Source organism: Haliotis rubra, unplaced genomic scaffold (genome assembly GCF_003918875.1).
Source record: "Haliotis rubra isolate DU_JTF1 unplaced genomic scaffold, ASM391887v1 Scf157, whole genome shotgun sequence".
Classification (NCBI taxonomy): Eukaryota; Metazoa; Mollusca; class Gastropoda; order Lepetellida; family Haliotidae; genus Haliotis; species Haliotis rubra.
In genome coordinates this window covers 1662267-1683868 of record NW_025765525.1, presented here as the reverse complement: position 1 = coordinate 1683868, position 21602 = coordinate 1662267, and the positions used below count along the sequence as shown (strand labels likewise).

Below are 21602 nucleotides of genomic sequence, written 5' to 3'. Positions count from 1 at the left end.
CAAGAATAACACGAGTTGGTCACGAATGCTTTGAGTAAATAGACAGTACATTCGTGACCAACTCGTGTTATTCCGGGACAAGCCGAATAGCGATTACGGAAAGGGGCGAGTGGTGACGAATGTAGACAGTAACATATAGAAGGGCCAGCGCGGGAGGTGTTTATACTGATGTTGAATAAAGATTTACCATGGTGGAACGCGTATTCAAATATTTAAAATACAGAATGAGATTACATGAACGCGTAGAAAGAGATTTAAACAAGAAAATGACGCTTACATTTGAATTACCATTTCATATAGAAGATTATCGTGAAGAAAGCAGTAGAACGTCAAGACAGAATGTACACGTATATTATATAAATCTTGATTTTCTCTTTTGTGAATCTATGAGAGTTTTACTCACGTAGGTCTCCATCTTGAAGGTATTTGTCTGGTACATTTCACATTCAAAACAGTTTTTACATATTTGATACAAATATTGTCTGCACTTTATTTGCAAATTGCATATTGGGGCACTTTAAAAAACCTTTTAACATTTAACAGCAAACTGAAAGCAAATTGAAGCGTAATAAAATATTCATTACCCTGCTATAGACAAAATATTATCCATTTAAATTCTAGCTCAGCTGAAATAAAAATGTCCATAAATATAACATTTTTTGTTCTGTTTATGGTTTGGGGGTTTTATATTTTGAAAACGGGCTTGCGCTTTACATTACCTCACGTGACTTTTCTTCACAAACGTACCTCACAAATTATCTCCCTTCAATAATTATTGAAAACGAGGCTCAGTTCCGGATCGTTCGTACAAAGGTATGTCACGAATAGTGACTCAATTGATTTCACACGCAATTCGTACGTTTATGAACGGGTACAGAGTATAGAGGTTTGTGTCAGTAAATGTGTTAGTAGTTATGTTCATTTGACATTGTTTTCAAACTCAGGGAAACTTATTTTTATCTTCCGAACTGGCTATGAAGCACGCGTTCCTCATGGCGCCGAAATTGTTTATTCGAATGAAGCCGATAAGGTTTGACCAATCCTAGTTTTGAAATGTACTTGTTGAGGTGTATGGAATATTTATATACTATCAGTAATGTAATTTTCTGTGTGAAAATGAACGAAATAAATGTACTTTTATTGAATATAAACAGCCCTGAACGAGGTCATGGTTGAAATTAATGTCGAGTTGGGGCAACAGGTGCTGGATTGCTGTCATCAACTTGAAACATCAACTTATTTTAATGTAACTTGTCTCTGAAATATTGCTCAACTTCAGTAGGTAAACAGTTGGCCCCAAATAATTATCTACCAACAGTGTTCTATAGCAGAACATTTATCTATCATGGTTGCACACGTTTGTTTGTTTGGTAACATATGATCAGCAGTGTTGATCCTTTTTTTTTTTATCACAAGGCCTATTTGAAATATGATAGAGGGTGCTCTGGTCATCATAGACATATTTCAATTTGCCTCTGCCTTTCAATAATAGATGTCCTATTTTGGTTGCAATTCCATCAGAGATGTTTTGTTTAGCTGTGAGAAGGGGGTGTGCAGGTAGGACGGTGATGGTGAGATGTCTTTGTACAAGAGCTTGTTAACATGAATGAAGCTATTTATTTAACTAATCCCGGCCTCTGTTTCATAAATCAATTGGGATCAGTTGTATTCGACATAAAACTATATAATTGTTTTGATTTTGGTTTTCTTTGGAGTGTTTACACTATCGATAAACATACGACCAAACCGGAAACATGCCAGTGGATATTTTACGCAGAGCGAGTCGAAAATTAATGTGAAGCCAACGAATACCATTACTGACAAGTGCCTTTACCACTATGGCATGCATTTGAAACATCGTAAGATTAATATTCATCAACTCTATTCTAGGGTGAAAAATGAGCATATGTACTAGTATTTGGTTATCATGGTTAATCTTGAAAATATATATCGTCAGATCTGTTGTCTGATGTTACACATTTTCAGACTGCAGTGTTTATTTGGGCTATAATAAAAACTGTTGAGACACACAAACCTTAATTCTCAAATGATGGCTTGTGTTTAGGATAAAGGTATATTTTATATGCTTGTGACATGTTTTACAATTCTGAAATTGTTTTACAAGCAACCACTAACACAGGGATATGTAATAGATGACATGAACGTGGTAAACAAATGGACAAAATATTGAACAGTGATAAATCGTTGCAGCCCTAGTGATAACATTTCAGGACATATCATAATGTCCTCCCAAATTTGAAATTCTACTGGCCCTAAGATAATTTTACCAGCACTTGTTGCCCAGTCATCTAAAGCCCCACAATAAACAGTTAAAAATGCGTATGACTTATGACTTATAGTTTAATGTAATCTCACATTTATCACATTTATGTTTGTTTTAGCATGATACATTTTGGTTTTCTTAAATGGTAAATATTAGGGGTGAAACAGTATGTCGCAGTATTAGTAGAACCGCTGTATTTGGCCTGCGGTTCGGTATACCGTAATGCAGTCCAAAAATTCAGTCATTTCTATCTAGTCATAAAATGACAGTTTGGTTCAGTAAAAATAACAAAGATTATGGTTATCGTTTTTGTCATGTTAAAGAATGTAAGGTTTGACTCTTGTTATCAGTTTTCTGCATTATGATCATATCTCACATACCAAACCGAAACAGACAGAACAAAGGCCTTGTACCGCATACGTACCATTCTGTGGTCGGAACTGTGGTAAGAACGTACCGTTTCACTCCTAGTAAATATCTGAGACCAGTGTCATGTCAGCATGTTTAGGCTTTCCTCCCACAGTATACCTGTGAAGATACAGGTTAGAATGAACCTTCAGTAACCCATGCTTGTCGTAAGAGGCGACTAACGGGATCGGGTGGTCAGGCTCGCTGACTTGGTTGGCACATGTCATCATGTCTCAATTGCGTAGAACGCTAGTCTGGTCCGACTTGACACTCATGTGTATACGAAATTGTCAATATTCTTAGCATTATTATCCGTGAAGATCCGGGTTAGAATATCGATCTTCAGTAACCCATGCTTGTCGTAAGAGGCGACTAACTGGATCGGGTGGTCAGTCTCACTGACTTGGTTGACACATGTCATCGGTTCCCAATTACGCAGATCGATGCTGATGCTGTTGATCACTGGATTGTCTGGTCCAGACTTGATTATTTACAGACCGCTGCCGCCATGTAACTGGAATATTGCTGAGTGCGGCGTAAAACTAAACTCACTCCTCCCACAGAAAGCTGACTCACCATGTTACTGTTTAGCAACTCTCAACCCAACACACTGACTATTTAAGACCGCCTCCGTGGTGTAGTGGTTAGAGCGTCCTCCCGGAGAGCGAAACGTCGCAGGTTCGATCCCTGACCGTGTCATACCAAAAGACGTTAAAATATGGTACTTGTTGGTCCCTGCCTGGCGCTCGGAATTATTGGGTACAACAAGGACTGGTCGGCTCGGAGTCAGTATAATGTGTCTAAGTGGGGTATTCATGCTTCACTGCGGCATGGTATCTCAGTGGGCTAGCACTATAAAACCAGCTTAAGTCTGGGCTAGTACAAGCAGTCGCACATACACATACACACACGCATGCACGTCGTCATATGAGCGAAATATTCTCAAGCACGTCATAAAACTCAATTTCACCTCACCTGTAACTATTTTATCTGTTCATTGTTTTCCTTGTCATGTAGTAGGTATGTGCATGGCAGTTATTGACTAAATATGTTGACCTATGTTTACATTGTATAAAGTGTATCTATATCTATATATGTATATTCTGCTGTCAGTAAGCCTGTTAGGATTCTATGGAATATGTCCCCCCAGTAGAGTATGTTTGCCCAATGAGTCTAGTATAAGTTATAAGTGAACATGATCAGGTGGGCCAGCTTAGTCTCTTGGCTGATACTCATTCATTTTTTATTTGATCATGGTGATAGGTTGGAATGTTTGCTGACATTGTTATGATTAGCACTAAGCACCGACTAAACACTAACTTCCCATATTATGTTGTTAAATGAATGTTTATTATGATTATGTCAATGTATGATCACTGAACTGTTGAGAAACTGTAACTCCCCTTTCAGTAATTGATTAATTGAAAGCACCAGCTGTGTGTCACATTTGATTGTTGTTGTTGCATTTGTGTGTTATTTATTACTTGTTACCATGGTTACTTCATGTACATGATGGGGCGGTGGGGTAGCGTAGTGGTTAAAGCGTTGGCTCGTCACGCCGAAGACCCGGGTTCAAATCCCCACAAGAGTACAATGTGTGAAGCCCATTTCCGGTGTTCCCCGCTGTGATGTTGCTGGAATATTGCTAAAAACGGCGTAAAACCAATCTCAGTCAGTCAGTCATGTACATGATTGTTGTAAGAGGCAGCTTATGGTAGTGGGTGGTCTGACTCACAGACTTCGTTGATATATATATCAGGGTGTCAGCATCAGTGTAGTTGATGCATGTCAAGGTATCACCCATCATCGGGGTGGCGTATAGCCTTGTGATTAAAGCATTCACTCATCACGCAGAAGACCTGGGTTCAATTCCTCACATGGGTAGAATGTGTGATGCCCATTTCTGGGTTGTTGGAATATTGCTAAAAGTGGCGTAGAACCCAGCTCACTCACTCACTCATATCGGCATTTGCATGGAACAATGATCCAGGTGTCAATCACAGGATTTTCTGGCCCAACATCTATGTTTTGGTCTAGTCTAGTGTTAAGCTGAAGATTTGAGTTTCATTCCCCTCATGGGTATAATCTGTGTAGGCCATTTTTGTTACACCAGTCTCACTTACTTTGGTCGACACTAGATTATTTTGATGACTGCTGTCATTGGGCTCAGGGATGGGATGGTGCGAATAGTTTGCCGTGAAAAGACAGTATGCAAAATTTGCAAAGCCCATACATTATGTTGAGAGCTGTTTGTTACTTTTTTGAGAGTGGAAAGCTCCAGTTAATATTCTCAGTTCTTCCTGGTAACTATGAACACTACAAAGTGGTGACATTTAAAATGAAAATGTAAAACTGAGAAAAGCAGTTGTATCGTATTTGCATTTGATCGTAGTTTATCTGCATTTAGAGTTACAAGTCTTCGTACAAGTTAGTAGTATGTTAAATTCTGGGGAGAATAGGTAAGTGGGTGTTAATTTTTTGCTTTATTGGTTAAATGTGTCGTTCATTGACTTAGACCTGAAGTACGGTCAGTGATATTTTAAGTAGTGCCATTTAAGTAAAAATCTGAAATTGTGAAAAGCTAGTTAACTTGATGTACATTGACAGCTGGTAAAAGTATTTGTCAGGGGTGGAAATAACTTTAAAATTGCTAGTGTACTCCAGTACAGTGGCACATGTAAAATCACTTGCCCTGATAATATTTCCACTATACCGGCCGTTTTCTTGTTGATGTTTTAAATAAACAACACAATTAATATTGGAAAGTCAACTGGACACCGGTACAGTAGGATATACAAATTTGCTTGCCCAACAGAAAAAAACCAGGACTCGGGCGTCGGGCAATGGGTTATTTCCACCCCTGTTTGTACTGTGTTACATTCTCAAGGGAATGAACAAGTTTAAGTTAAGCGTTTACTTTATTGATTATTAGTTTGTCAAAAGAGTTCATTCATATAGCAATATTAGCATTCTACAGCCTGCATGGTAGAGTGAATTTTCCCTGTTCAATACTCTCCACCAAAATATTTGGTGACTGGGGAGCTATGGTATCAACTTGCCATCTAGGTAATGGTATTTTGTCACATGCAAAATGTGGGAAATATAGAAACATGATATGTATCGTATCATGACCTCAGTATCGAGATACATATCACATCGTTAGGCACCTGTATTGTGACATCCCCAGCTGTCATATAGCTGGAAAATTGCTGAGTGCTGCCATAAGCCACAAACGAATATGAACTTGTTATGTACAATAGTATTTGATTTCAGATTGCTGAATCATGGCACCCAACAATGCCCTGCCAGTCTGGGGCAATGAGAAAACCATGAACCTGAACACTCTCATACTGACCAACATTCAGTCGTCACCATACTTCAAGGTCAACCTGTTTGAACTGAAGACATACCATGAAGTCATAGATGAAATATACTACAAGGTAGGTAAGATATCACCTGAACATGATGATGATGATGATGATGATGATGAAGAACTCTGACAATACACTGTAACCATGGTGACTGGTCATGTAGGGATGGGTCATATGTAAAAATACAATCATCCATATGATAATAATGATCCTATAATAGCAATCCTGTATTTGTCAGTACCAGAGTAAGTGAGTGAGTATTGGTCTGACTTTCGTTTTAAAATTGTTGCGATTATCATTTATGTAAGTAGTTCATGCAGTTCACACTGTATACTTCCTGGATTCTTTCATCTGTAAATATATTAATAGGTTACGAATCTGAATTAAATAACCCAAATCTCAGACTTCCTTCTGATTTTACAAGTAGTTTCTTCAAGGTATTATGGTGCATATTTCTTAGTATTTCAAATTCTGGTGTGCATTCTCAAAGTTTTATCTTCACAACTGCATGTACATAACATGCAGATGTGGCATCGTCTATCGTGCCAGTATCAAGTATGGTTGGCTGAAAAGATTCATAATCTAAATGTCGATATGAAAATTTTGCCTATAGTTTCATGCTTAAATTATTGTGATGAAATAATGTTTTAGCTTACTCAGTACCCAAGGTTAGATCTTTATTCATCAGGTGCTTATAAATTATGTTCAAGGCGGTGTTTTGTTAGTAATCCATGGTTGAATTTGTCACCACTCACCAGTATTGTGAAATAAGTTGATTTCCTTCAGAGTTTTTTGTGCATTTTCGCTCAAACTACCACTCCAATATTTATCCATAATCAATTGATATTTAGTAGACGATTATCAATCTTTATACAGAGGTACAGATAAGTTGCATATCTGCGTAAATTACGCAAATATTTATGTGAAAACTCAATTCTTATTAAGTCTATTGGGTACAAGTAACGCTTGAATTTTGAGAAATACTCAATAAGTGTGATCTTACATGCGTACACATGAAAATGTCAAATCTTAGCTTGCGTACCGGTGGATAGATAAAATAACTGAGGTTTACTGAGAGGTTCTATTTCGGGATATGAACTTGACAACTTGCAGTCTTCCTTATCGATCCTCTATTACAGATCAAATATAAATAACAAACACTAACATTTAAACTTTATTATATTTTTAAAATGAATGGAAAATTGCAAAATACTCAATTGAGTTTGAGTGAGGTGAGTACAATTTATTTGGTTACTCAAAGAAAATTAGGATACCCAATTGAGATGAACACAAGCGAGTACATAACTCAATGACCCAAAAAGTTATCTGTAGCTCTGTTTATATCTATAGCCAGCCTTATTATCAAGTGTATTTGCTCCATTGTGTATGTATCTAAATCGTTGAGAACAATCAGTAAATTTCCGGTATGACCCAATGTGAAACCCCAACTCAAGCCTGCATTGTTCAGTTTTTGAGTGGTTGCCTCCTGTTGCACTAGGTGATGCACCTGGAACCGTGGGAGAAAGGCAGTCGGAAGACAGCAGGCCAAACAGGGATGTGTGGCGGGGTGAGTACTAGCTACTGTTCATTATGTATTATTGTAGGGTTTTATAACGCACATATCCACGCAACTAGTACATGCATGCTCAAGATGCTGGTTTACTACATAGCACATAGTTCAAGGTATCCCACAAAGGATGTTATGGTAACAGCTACCTCAGGATAAACATAAAGCAAGCTAAAATGATTGGTTGATTTACTGGAATGACTGATGAAGCTAACATCATAATTATCATCTAGTCAGATTTGAAGCTGTCTGATATTTGATGGGACATAAGTTTTAAAAATATACGTCTTACAGAGCCCATAACCATGTTATCATCAAAGTGTGATTTCCTGTCATGTACAGTGGCATTCAAAATGGCCATGTCCACATTCAGCTGTGAGATAGAGAGTACCACTGATATATAACTTGATAGCGATCAAAAGTAGGTTTGGAATCATTTCAATTGGTCAAATATATCTCATTTTCCATTAATCTAAGGGCGGTGGGGTAGTCTAGTGGTTAAAGCGTTGGCTCGTCACGCCGAAGACCCGGGTTCGAATCCCCACATGGGTACAATGAGTGAAGCCCATTTCTGGTGTCCCCCGCCGTGATATTGCTGGAATATTACTAAAAGCGGCGTAAAACCAAACTCAGTCAGTCAGTCCATTAATCTAAAGTATATGTATAATTTTATCCGTGTGTGACGTTGATAGAAAAAAAATATTTTGGGGAAGGGGAAAATGTCGCCAGGTACAAGATCAATAAATAAAGGCCTATGAACACTAGACAAGATATTGTAGATTCAAACAAGTGACAGAATGTTCTACATGGTAATTTGAATCCTCTCTATATTGAGTGTTAGATACAGTACATGTTTCTCATCCAGGTGCGTGGGGTGGGGGCAGGAGGCATTGTGTCTAGTGCCTATTGTCTGCTGTACAAACTGTTTACTCTCAAGCTGACCAAGAAACAACTCATTGGCCTCATCACCCATGCTGATTCTCCCTACATCCGAGGCCTGGGCTTCATGTATATCAGGTAGGTTGTCAGGGATGTTGCCACCTCTATGTACCCATGAAGATCCAGGTTAGAATTGGTCCTCAACAACCTATACATGTTGTAAGTGGTGACTAATGGGATCAGGCAAAGTATTGTCGGAAATAGAAAACAAATGTTTTTTCGCAAATTATATCTACAATTTATTATTTATGTAGTTAATATGTGAAAGTGTGAACTATCTATTAAACTAAGTTCAGCCTAACTACAGTCTCAGTGGTAGGTAGATAGGAAACGTAGAAAAAGGACTTTACTGAGGAGTGATTAGTGCAGAAATGAGCAATGTGGGTTTTTTCTAAGTCCAAGGCAACTTATTTGGAACAGACCATGGCTTTATGTAAATTAGAGTGTGATAACGGATATTGTATTACAACGGATACTTCTTAAATGCCCATTTTGACATTAGACTTAGCCTCATTATAAACGATAGATGACATAAAAAATAATAACTTTAATTCTGAAACTATTAAGGATGTAGCTACCATGGAGTCTCACTATCGCTATTAATTAAAAGTAACAGGTTGGAGGGTCGTCTCAAAAGCAAAACCAGGACGGGTGTCGCAGAGAGTGGTTGGGGTCGGGCTGGGGGATAGAGATATAAGCTAAGATAAGATAATACTTTAGGGGAATTAAACTGGGGGCATGTCATTACAATTTACAAATAATATTCAGTCCTGTCGATCTTTGGGTGGTCATGCCACCTATATATTTTTAGACATTTAATACGATGGCTGGTTTAAGGTTTCTATGGGTATCATACTCTTTTACATATCTCAACATGAACGTTATGAAAGAAAGACACGTAAGATGTTAATCAGTAGATGAGACACATTCAATTCGCATGAAAAAGCATAAAATATCTTTGAGATGACCCCTTGTGCCTGTAGGTAGCACATGCATTTCATGCGAGGTGAGTCGACAATCTGTCGTCATACCTGGCTGAGCAACCTAATTGTCATCTATAGTCTGATCTATTGTTTTCAGCAGCTATTCATATTTTTTCGTAAGTTTTGTCAGATGTTACGAGTAAACATGTTTTTCTGGACATCCTATTATGGATCCCACTGAACGCCCAGTTAGGCCGAAGTGGGTTATTTCGACATATGCTATTTGCAATTGTGTCAATTTTAGGGATACAGAGTAACAGCCTAAAAACAGTTTTTTCTTTTTCGGACAGTACTTTAGTCAGACTCACTGACGTGGTTGACACATTTTATTGTATCCCTATTGTGTAGTTCAAGGCTCGTGATGTTAATCACTGGATTGTCTAGTCCTCGATTATTTACAGACTGCCATATAACTGGAATGTTGATGAGTGCGGCGTAGAACAACCAACCAACCAACAACCAACTCAACCTAGAAATTATCCAGTCTCATTATTTTTCCTTATCCTGACTCATGCTCTTTTGCTTGTCTTCTTCTTCTTGCGAACATAGTGGAACACTCCTTATTTGAAGCTCCCTTCAAAATAAAATCACTAATTGGTACTCACCACGAGTTGCTCCCCTTTGTCTCCCCTGGCGGGAAAGGTGTCGCCACCCTCTGGCCATGTGCTTCACTCTCTCCTTCTTCGCCCAGTGAGCAGGATGTGAGAGCGCCTTGTGTCTCCTTACACACATATCCTTTGATAATCTCTTAGTTTTTACCTCTCTTAGGTTACTATAGAGGTATAGCTAGTATCCTTTACTATTTGTATTGATTAATTATCGTTTTTCTACTGTTTATTCCGCGTGTATTACGTGATTGTTCAGCTAACTTTACGTTCATGAAAATCTGTATGCGATTTGTAGATTACACGTTTTCTGCCTCCGATCCACATGTAATATGCCCTAGTTGTTCTACGCGTGTCGTTTAATTCACGTTGCAGTTACTGCATTAATTTATCTCATTCTGCATTTAATAAATATCATCTTTGCGTCTTAAGGCGTGCTGCAGATAGATCACGCAACAAGGGCAAAACATGGCAGAGAGTCCAGATATTCCATCCAGTCAGCTGCTAGCGATCGACCCTCTCCCGTCTGGTGTTCTGCTAGAGACCCCCTCGGCAGAGAGGCGCGGGGCGCCAGTCCGTTACCTCGAGAAGCGACCGGCCTCCCCAGACATCCCGTCATTGCAGACTAAGTCTAAGAGGGCCTCTCATCGTCGTCTCAGCGCCAGATTGAGGACACCCAGGGCAGCGCAGACTTCCAAGGGGAAATCTCACGAAGACAAGAACTTTCTCAGCGAGATGGTTCCAGCAGCAGAGTTGGGCCTCTCGATGATCAGCCGATAATCATCCCGACTTACGGCAGAAGAAGCGACCCGGTGTCAGCGACTGTGACTTCTGCAGAGATCTCCATGCAGCCTGATGCCTCTACACCGGCGTCAGGCGTCATTGATGTGAACCCCCATCGCAGAAAAGGCGCCCGGCGACTTCGTCTGAGATCATCCCAGAAGACATGATGCGGCAGATTATGAACATCATGGAGGACCACTACAAACTGCGCCAAGCGAAGTCCGAGCACCAGCGAAGGCTCCAGCGTGAACAACACCCCAGAGGCACCCCCGTCAGCGTAGCAGCCAAGGCGATGTCACCTTCCGAAGGAAGTCCCACCACCACCTTGAAGGAAGGACCTAGATGTACAGCCTTCGAAGCGAAGGCGGGGAGAGATCATCACCATCTTGATTTCATCTCTAGATATGGACTCAGACCATCAGACATCACGGAAGCCTTCCAGCGAAGGTCATATCATCGATCCCCGGACGGACGCGCTTAAATGAAGCTTGCGAAGGCATTATGAAGGACATATGATTCAGATCTTCATCGTCTAGAAGAACATCGAGGGACTGCCGAAGAGCTTCGCGAAGCTATCAACATTCACCTCACAAGTCTCGAGAAGATCATCCCATAGGCGATCTCCTCCCGTTCATCACCAGGTCGATCACCCATCAGATCTCCACATAGAAGCGCACAAGTCAACTAGATCGCCACAAACCTCATCAGATATACAGACAGCTACGCGCAGTCCAGAAGAGCATCTACAATTTATTAATGATGATGGTTTTGAGGATGATGGAGGAATCATATTTTCTGATGCAGAGATCACGGTATTGGATGGTCAATAACCTAGATCTCACATCACCATCTAAAAGTGGCAATACAGCTCAGATGTATTTGATGAAGGAAGATGATCCAGATGCAATCACTCTACCCCGATGGAAGACCCGATTGCGGCAGTGCCACAGAATCTAGATGCAGCTTTCCAGAAAGCTACGAAAAGTTCAGATACCACATCTGCCCAACTTTCAAGCCAAGAAGTTCTCCGCGCGATAACATGGACTCCTTCTACAAGGCCCAGGACATCGATGAGAACTATAAGATCATCAGCGATGTAAAGAACAAGATTTACAAGATGGATGATGTAAGAGTTGGCTCATATAGAAACCATGGCGAGGGCGTATGTTCTTTGGGTTAAATAGATCTAGGGCGATCAATGAGACTCTTATTACTAGATTCGGGATTCCACGGCGGAAGATGATAGAATGATTTATTCTGCCTTACTTATGCAAAGAAAGATCAGCAGTTTTTAGCGGATCATCTTACATCTGTTTCAGCAGCACTGACCTTAGCTTCGTCGTCAAGGCCTCCTCGCCTCCTGTAATTGGGGAGAACTTTACAGCCCACTTTATACAGCCCGTGGTCGACAACATCCATCTTTGGCGGAGAAATCGAATCGAAAAGTAAGCCAAGGAAGTCTCTAAGGATTCCAGGGAAGTCCTTATGATTAGATCGATGGACACACTAGCCAGCGTCATTAGTCAGACTTCACAAAGATACTCAGGCAGATCTAAGTTCACGGGCCTACAAAGAGCAAGAGACAGGAAGATAGCCAGCTCTAGAGGTAAAGATTCTTTTAAAAGTAAGCCCATGGCAACTATAGAGGAGGATCAGGAAGAGGCAGGACACCCAGAGGTTCCCGCAATTATAGGCAGCTGAAACACAGGTTGAGCGACTGGAGTCTTCCACCCCAGCCGTTCCAGTACAACCAGCTCAAGTGGGTGGGCCTCCAACTACACTGGGAAAACTGGGGAATACTGCAAGACCCTTACGTCTCCAACATTCTTCAACACGCAGTTTGGTATCCCTCTACAGGCCAAGCCTCCGCTGACAATCAAACCCCCAAGTTCGATTTACAAGCAACAACTACCAAAGATAAAGAGGCTGTTTCATCACTCCTATCCAAACAGGCCATAGAAGTAATAGATCAAACAAGCGTCGAACCAGGTTTCTACTCCCCAGTTTTCCTAGTTCCCAAGAAAAACTCCGCGGGAGAAATACAGACTCATCTACAACATGAGCTTTTTCAACAAGAACTATCTCATGAAACCACGAAGTTTAGCATGATACATTTACCTCAGTTCATGAGATGATTAGTCCTATGGACTACATGGGCAGCATAGATCTACAGGATGCCTACTTGCACATCCCCATTCATCCCGATTCCAGGAAATACCTACGATTTACTCTAGAAGGGCTACATTACCAGTGGAAAGTACTCCCATTGAATATCATCAGCCCCTGGCTATTCACGAGGATAACGAAACCGATTATCAAATTTCTACATCGTCAAGGAGCTCGCGAGTGCGTTTTACCTCGACGACGGGATACAAGTAGATCAAGATCCACTGCGTCTCAAACTACAGTTAAATTACATCATAAAGCTACTAACACAACTAGGTTGGTTAGTAAACTTCATAAGTCGGACCTAGTACCATCGCCAAGACCTACAGTTCCTAGGTATTGATTCATCACAAATCGCTTAACCGTATTATGGTACCAGAAGACCGTTGGCTCAAGATACAACAGACCATTCCACCAGCTCTACTCTCTCCGTTACCACTGCGACAATGGCAGAGCCTACTAGGTCTTCTCACATCAGCCCAAGACATGACTGTCACAGGCAGATTACAGTTACGTCCCCTACAGGTCCTCATCAATGCACATCTCAGCGATGTACAACCATTCAGTCTACGAAACATCTCAGACCACATCTACTATGGTGGACCAAGAAATCGAATGTCTGCGAAGGGATTTGTTTAGCAGAGCAGGAATACAAAACCCATCTGTATGTAGGCAGCGTCACTCCAAGGTTGGGGAGCTCATCTCACCAACCACCGCGATATCAGGGTTATGGAATCAGCAAGAATGCAAACTCCATATAAACAGTCTAGAAATGAAAGCTGTAATCAGCGCCATTCTACATTGGAGCACATTTCTACAAAATGCGGCTAATGATCCATACAGACAATTCGACAGTGGCGTTCTACATAAACAAGCAAGGCTCAGCGAGATCGATGAACCTTTTGAACCTAAGCTTTCAACTGTTGATTTAATACAAGATCTAAATCTACATGTCAGAGCAGTGCACATTCCGGAGCCAGAAATATACTAGCAGGCGGCTCTCTCGGCCTCATCTACCATCACCGACAGAGTGGATGATCAACAGGAAATTTTGCACAGATAATCAAGCAATTAGGAGCTAATAGACCTATTAAGCCCGCAGCGATTCAACAATCAGCTACCGACATTACGTGTCACCAGTCCCAGACCCCCAAGCGGGCAGCGGACGGCTCTAAGTCTATCATGGGAAGGCCTCAATGCGTGCAGCGTTTCCGCCGCCAGCAATAATACCTCAAGTATTACAGAAAATCAGACAAACACAGAGCCTACAACTCACTTTGGTGGCCCTACTGGCGGCCAGAGCGTGGTTTCCATACTAATTCAAGAAATCGGTCAACCAACACTGGAGCTACCCAAGCGCGCCAAACCTGTTAATTCATCCTCACACCAAACAAGTGCGGAAACCCAGCAATGTTCCAACTACTGCGTATGGACTGTATACAAATGTGCTTAAACAAGAGGATATTCTGCCAGGGCGGCAAAAGCAGTCAAAGCGCGCTACGTTACTCAACTTCGTGGCTTGTGCGGCGACAAGTGGCACAGTTTGAAAATTATGCAACAAAGAAAGGGTTTACAGCAAGAAAGGCTTCACAACCTCAAGTGGCAGACTATTTGTGTTACCTACGCCAAAACAAACATTTAAAAGGTTCAGCGATATCAACATATCTTGCGGCTTAGCTCTGTAATCACCATGAGAGCGGGTGTCAAATTGACAAGATCTCCAGAGTTACTGGCCTTACTCACGAGCTTTCGATTGGAGGACCAAAGCGGAAGTTCCGCCCAGCTTGGGATCTGAATGTAGTGTTACAACACCTCACGAGTGAGGTCTATGAACCTTTGGAATCGACAAACTTTGAATTTCTCTCACAGAAAACATTGTTTCTGCTATAAGCTAGCCACAGCAGCAAGAATGTCTGAAATTCACGCTCTGGATTCTGAGAGGATACAGTTTGATGACAATCATAACACAGCGCACCTCCGGTTAAGATGGGATTTCATGCAAAAATCAACTGCCAGGTCAACCAGACAGATTATTCCACATCCGGTATCTATCCTCTATTCTCGGATCACAAGATACACAAGACCTATCACTGTGTCCGGTAAGGCTCAAAGTTTATTTCTGACGATCCAAAACAAGGAGAAGATTTCTCAAGCGTTTATTCATCCCATTATAAGCCTCTGAATCAAACAGAAGTGTCACGGACCACAATATCTATTTGGATAAGGACTGTCATTCTCCGTGCCTACAAGGCAGCAGGCTTGGACCCACCAACAGCATCAAATCCACATGAGATCAGGGCACTGGCCTCTACCCTCGCCCTACCGCGGTAACTGTTCCTTGAACCGCGATTATGGAAGGATGCTATTGGAAATCTAACATGGTATTTGCTAATCACTACCTAAGAGACATCACTACAGAAGATGTCTCTGGCATTCACCATTTGGGACCACTGGTCCTAAGCTCAGCAACTGACAGTCCCTCGTAGGCGTTAAAATATTATCCTCACAAGATTAATATGTATTTTATACATACTCATCTAGCTTATAACTCTACGGAGTTTTAGGGCTATGTATATATGTTCAGCTTAAGTATTCAACCTTAAGCATATACTTGGATATAGTCAATTTCAGTGCCTCTATCAGAGTCACCTATATATATATATATATATAATTTATATGTATTGTTCAATATATTCATAATGTAATTCCCCTTTAATGGCTTTATATAACCTATGGTTTTCTTTATACAGGAAACATCCTAAATCTAAGCCTTCATGAAGTTCCCGTAGGGGATATTACAGTATATCTATACAAAATCACTAATTATAAATCCAAAGTATTCTGTTACCCACCTCCGTTCCGTTAGGATGCTACAAGCAAAAGAGCATGAGTCAGGATAAGGAAAAATATGTAATTTTTAGAGTAAAATTGATATTTTATACTTATCCTGACTCATGAGGTTAGCCCTCCCATCCTCCCCACATAACACTTTGGATTTCCCTGTAAATTCAAGTGTTGGGCTCGCTAAATCAGGAGAGAGTGGAGCACATGGCCAGAGGGTGGCGACACCTTTCCATCCAGGGAGACAAAGGGGAGCAACTTCGTGGTGAGTACCAATTAGTGATTTTATTTTGAAGGGAGCTTCAAATAAGGAGATACAAGTGTTCCACTATGTTACTTAGAAGAAGAAGACAAGCAAAGAGCATGAGTCAGGATAAGTATAAAATATCAATTTTACTCTAAAAATTACATGTTACATGCTAATAATGAAATTAGCCAACAGTCATGTGAATTGATGCTCAATGGGTTTTCCTGTGAAAATATGGCACATGTTTCAAGAGCATGGGTACCAACAAAAAGGAATAGACACTGTTGGGATTCATCTAGAGGTGCTAGGAGACAGATATTCAACCCAAGTCTGTAGTAAATGCGATTGAAAATTTTCAAATTTTAATTACAAACTTCCAAGTGCCCCAGAGTTTACAAGAAAATAGGAACATTACAGAAATCAAATTTGGAACAATATGATGAGAGGGATTCTTAGGACGATGTATCTGAGATTATAATCAAGGCTACATTAGGCCTTTTTTGGTGAGTGCTCTCAGCACCTATTACAGCATTGCAGAGAATTAGACAATGAATATTCTATGTTACATTGGAGTAGTATTAATGGCTAGCATGTCGGTTCTAGGGATATCATTAAGTAGGGATGAACTGAATGAGTTGGTTGTCAATACTCGTAAACAGTTGTACTGAAGTTAACCGTGTCAGCACACACTTGCAGTAGACCTCCATTACACCATCACACTCCCTCAAACTCCCTCAAACCATGTCTCTTGGTGTCGGCTGGTGACATCAAGTATATTGTGGTGAGTATAGCGACCAGTCTTCTACTCTATCCCATGTTAACATACATTTTAGGCCAACTTAAAAATAGTTTGTTTTAGGCAACATTAGTCTCTGAATGGAGCAGATTTGATACTTTCAGACAAACCTTTTTCGCTTTGGTGTCAGATGAGGTTCCAATGACTGCTATTTTGTATCAGAACACAAAAGGCGCTTTTTAGAGGTGTTAGCTGGAATATTACATCAATATCAGGGATTTATTTAGATTTGTGCAGAGATTGATATTTGGCATGAAGCATTTGTCATCAGCAATTGTCATCAGTAATTGTCATCAGCAATTCCCAAACTTATGTTATTATTACAGCTGTTAATGTTATGACTTTTCAGAGATAAGTAGCATTTCACTGACAATAAAACCAATAAACTAATAGAGGCTCTATTCTTCATGATATTGCTGGAATATTGCTAAAATTGGTGTGAACCTTACTCATTAGTTTCAAATGATTGGTTGCTTGAATATGCCTGAAACGAACCTATTTTTAATGTGGCCTATACTACTATCATGATTACCGGTATATTGAATGACATGTGCTAGTCAGTATAAGTTGTAAATGTACTTTGTACTTCATGCATTTCCTAATTACAATTAGTTTAGCTTTTTCATTTTCCATTGTACAAATGATAATAAGTTTTACATGCTATAATGTTGATGAATATAAACAGATTTAAAAGAAAGTATTTCCTTTGCAAAAAGATTTGGATTATTTGACGCTCTTCAACGTAAATAATGCTTCAAGACATAATGCTAAAGAGATGTCTTGTACATGTAATGTAAGCATGTAAATGTTCTTGTTGCTTCTCTACTTCCCATATTGTTTATGATTTTGTTGTGACTTCAGGGTGTTGCTCTAGCCCAGCATTAGAGTGGTAGAGACAGCTGCTTCGCGGCGGAGCCGGACCTCGATTGAGGTTAAACTTTGATCAGTGCTTCACAAGCAATAGTGCTTCCTTGTTTCTAGCATGTGTCCTGACACGCCCCTTTAATATGTTGTAGTCCATAACTTCACAGCGTCAAGTGGAAGTCAGGATTATTTAGTACATTGTAAGAATCAAATGACTTCAACCAAAAATAATGTTGATTTAAAACTGATATGCAAATTTTAGCAACTTGTCGTTATGATGAGAAACTTGTAAATTTCTTCAATTCCTGTCATGAATTTGGGCCAGGACTACAGTCAGTGCTAATTTATGACAATATTGTCAACATGGTAACTTGCAATGATAACTGACAATTTTTGTCAACATGGTAAGAACCTTTCAATTAGCATTGACGAAAATGTCAAGTTGGCAACAACCTTACAATTATGGCTGACAGTATTGTCTACTTGGTAACAACCTTACAATTAGGGCTGACAATATTGTCAACATGGTAAGAACCTTTCAATTAGCATTGACAAAATGTCAAGTTGGCAACAACCTTACAATTAGGGCTGACAGTATTGTCTACTTGGTAACAACCTTACAATTAGGGCTGATTGTCAACTTGGAAACAACCTTACAATTAGGGCTGACAATATTGTCTACTTGGTAACAACCTTACAATTAGGGCTGACAATATTGTCAACTTGGTAACAACCTTACAATTAGGGCTGGCAATATTGTCTACTTGGTAACAACCTTACAATTAGGGCTGACAATATTGTCTACTTGGTAACAACCTTACAATTAGGGCTGGCAATATTGTCTACTTGGTAACAACCTTACATTTAGGGCTGACAATATTGTCTCCTTGGTAACAACCTTACAATTAGGGTTGACAATATTGTCAACTTGGTAACAACCTTACAATTAGGGCTGGCAATATTGTCTACTTGGTAATACCTTACAGTGAGGAATGAGAATATTGTCAGCATGTCAGTCTCTTCCAACTCATCCATCAGTTGGCATGTTGTTTGCCATCTCTGATGTGACCCACAAGATGTAGGACTGTGTTTGGATTGGACTTAGAACTCCATTGCATGTCAGTATCCATTTGCTGGTTCTTTTGATTGCAATATCTATGCTGATATGTCACAATATGTCAGCCTCTTTTATTCAGTGACCTTAGCTCTCTATGTCAAATAACGTACACTGCATTCGTACAACAATTTTCCTTACAAATCTATGAAATAAGGATACTTGTGTAAGCAACAACGTTGCTGTTCCTTTTTTAACTCGTTAAACACAAGATCCGTTTGAAACCCTCAGTACTGTCCACATCTGGCTAGAGCAAAACCCATACCAGGTTGTTTCTGTGGAAGCTTGTGATGATAACTGCCTTTGTTAAGGTCTGCTGTTGCTGCTGTTGCAGGAGATTGATGTCAAAGCAGGTGGAGGACATGCAATCACAATAGGAGAGCTGTGTCGGCAGTACCTGGTGAAGCTGGAGTGGTACTCCACGCTCTTCCCTCGCATCCCGGTCCCTGTACAGAAGTCCATCCAGGAGAAGTTGAAGACCCGTCCCGCTCTGCGCCCCGCTGCTGAGGAGACTGAGTTCATACCCCATGAGAGGAATCGAGAGGAGGATGTGTCGTTCGGTGAGGCTGAACGTGCTGCCAACAGACGAAGGTGAGTGAGAGGTAACCAACACTTTATGTTTTAATGTTCCCAGGTCTCTTCTGTTAGTTTCTGTAACCTTAGTACAGTTCCTCTGCAACCCAGTTTCTTGTCTCATCTGTATTACTGGTTTCATCAGCAGAACTTAGGAGAGGTTCAATTCTTACTCATTTTCAGTGCTCATTTACTTTTTGTACATTGAAAGTTCAACCATTGCATATTGTTTTTAAAAATTTTGTGATCAAAACAGACAAAATCTGGAGAAAGTTTTAATATTTTTTACAAGCTGTATTTTTCATATTCAAATTTGCCCCGTCAGTGCAAAAGATCCACCTTTGTTTCAGTCCTCCAAGAAGACATAGGTCAAGGTCACCTCGGAGGTCACCTCATAGACGGCCCTCACCCCGCCGTTCACCAAGACGATCTCCACAAAGAAGACACTCGCCTCGTAGAAGTTCCCCAAGACAAGAACGAGAGAGGGATCGGGAGAGGAGGGGTCAAGTGGATGATTTTGCAAGGGAACTGGAACGAGAAAAGGAACGGCAGAGGCGCGAGAAAGAAAAGGATCACAAACGAGAGAAGGAGAGGAGGAAGGAAAAGGATTCCCATCGTAGTCGAGATACCCAAAGTTCTCATGGCAGGGATCGGCGAGAGGAAGGCCGAAACAAAGAGAAGAGAAGGTCACACAGTAGAGAACGGCATGAAAGGTCAAAGAGTCGAGATAAGTCGCGCAGGTCGCGTAGTCGTGAGAAGCACGAAAAGTCCCACAGCGAAGATAGAGTAGAGAGATCTGAAAGGCACAAACATAGGTCAACTGATGAGCACAGAGAGAAGCGAAGGTCAAGGTCACGAGAACCCAAAAGGTCAAGGTCAAAAGAGAAGAGTAGGGATAAGCATGGCCGATCTCGGGAAGATAAGGACAAAGACTCAAATCGTGAACACAAACGAAATAGACATGATGGTGAAAACGGCGAGTCTTAGTGCCACAAAACTCACTAGGCATTCACTCCTTTATCTTCTCAAACGTGCAGCAGTTTGACTGTCCAGTATAAATGAAGTTGAGTGTTTTATCCAGCTCATTGTTGCCTGTTGAGATGAGACTGATTACGTAGATGGTGGTCATGAGGTGCTGTATGTTGCTGCTGTCATTTTGCTGATCCACACATTCTGTTTTGTACATAAACACATCATTTTATCATTGAATTCAACATTTTCATGTGCCACAGTCTAGGCCTCCTGTGAGATAAACACCTCTTTAAATGCTATATGCCATGCAACTTGATTATGGCCATTTAAGAAAAGTATATGAAATGAAAAAGATGTGATCGCGGGAGATTACTTTCCCCATTCTTATTATCACTAAAGGGTTTATTACTGGATCCAGATTGCAACATCTTGATGCTAAGTTCTGATGAGGACTGCTAATCTACATAACAACTTAGGGTATGGATTTACAACTTCTGTATTATTTACAACACAATGTTTCAGTTGAATGATGAACATTGTAAGTCTAGTAGAGTATCAAATCACCTCAGCTGCAGAAATTAACATGAAAATATATTGACAGTATTGCAAAGAAGCATTATGTCTCCACCAGCATTAACTAAAAATTATATGACATTTTACATGTTTAAGTCAGTTCAAGTAGGATGCATATCTTACTGTGTTCATACATGACATAGATTTTCTTTGAATCATTAAATGAATTTTGTTGGGTTTTTTTTTTTTTTTTTTTTAAAATTGGGTTTAAGAACAACTTAGAGAAATTGGTCAATTGTATCATTTGAGTGTGTTGAAGAAATCAAGCAGGTTTCCAGGCCTAAGGAACTCTTTAGTCTGTATCTCCATAGTTGTCCAGCAGAATTCATTAGAAGTGAAACGAGAAGGTGGAGCTGTGATTAGGTATGATTAGGTATGATGCATGTAAGGGTGGGTGCGATTTGGAAATAGGAAATATGCTCCGTTAGGTTTTTTGTATGTTGGTCTGCAAGACTAAATGTGATGTGAAACTGTTGCAAGTTTGTGCCATATTTTGATTGCATTTCTGATTGCTAA

The 21602-nt window shown here is 40.3% G+C and overlaps 1 protein-coding gene across 1 annotated transcript; it reads left to right on the top strand.

Moving 5' to 3' along the window:
- Window positions 1-801: 801 nt before the first annotated feature.
- LOC124271037 (pre-mRNA-splicing factor 38B-like) lies at window positions 802-20743 on the top strand. Its single transcript, XM_046706095.1, has 7 exons — window positions 802-886; window positions 5966-6132; window positions 7562-7630; window positions 8496-8647; window positions 14580-14647; window positions 19280-19559; window positions 19892-20743. The coding sequence occupies exons 2-7, from the start codon at window positions 5977-5979 to the stop codon at window positions 20526-20528; spliced, it is 1362 nt and encodes a 453-aa protein (XP_046562051.1). The 5' UTR covers window positions 802-886; window positions 5966-5976; the 3' UTR covers window positions 20529-20743.
- The last annotated feature ends 859 nt before the right edge of the window (window positions 20744-21602 follow it).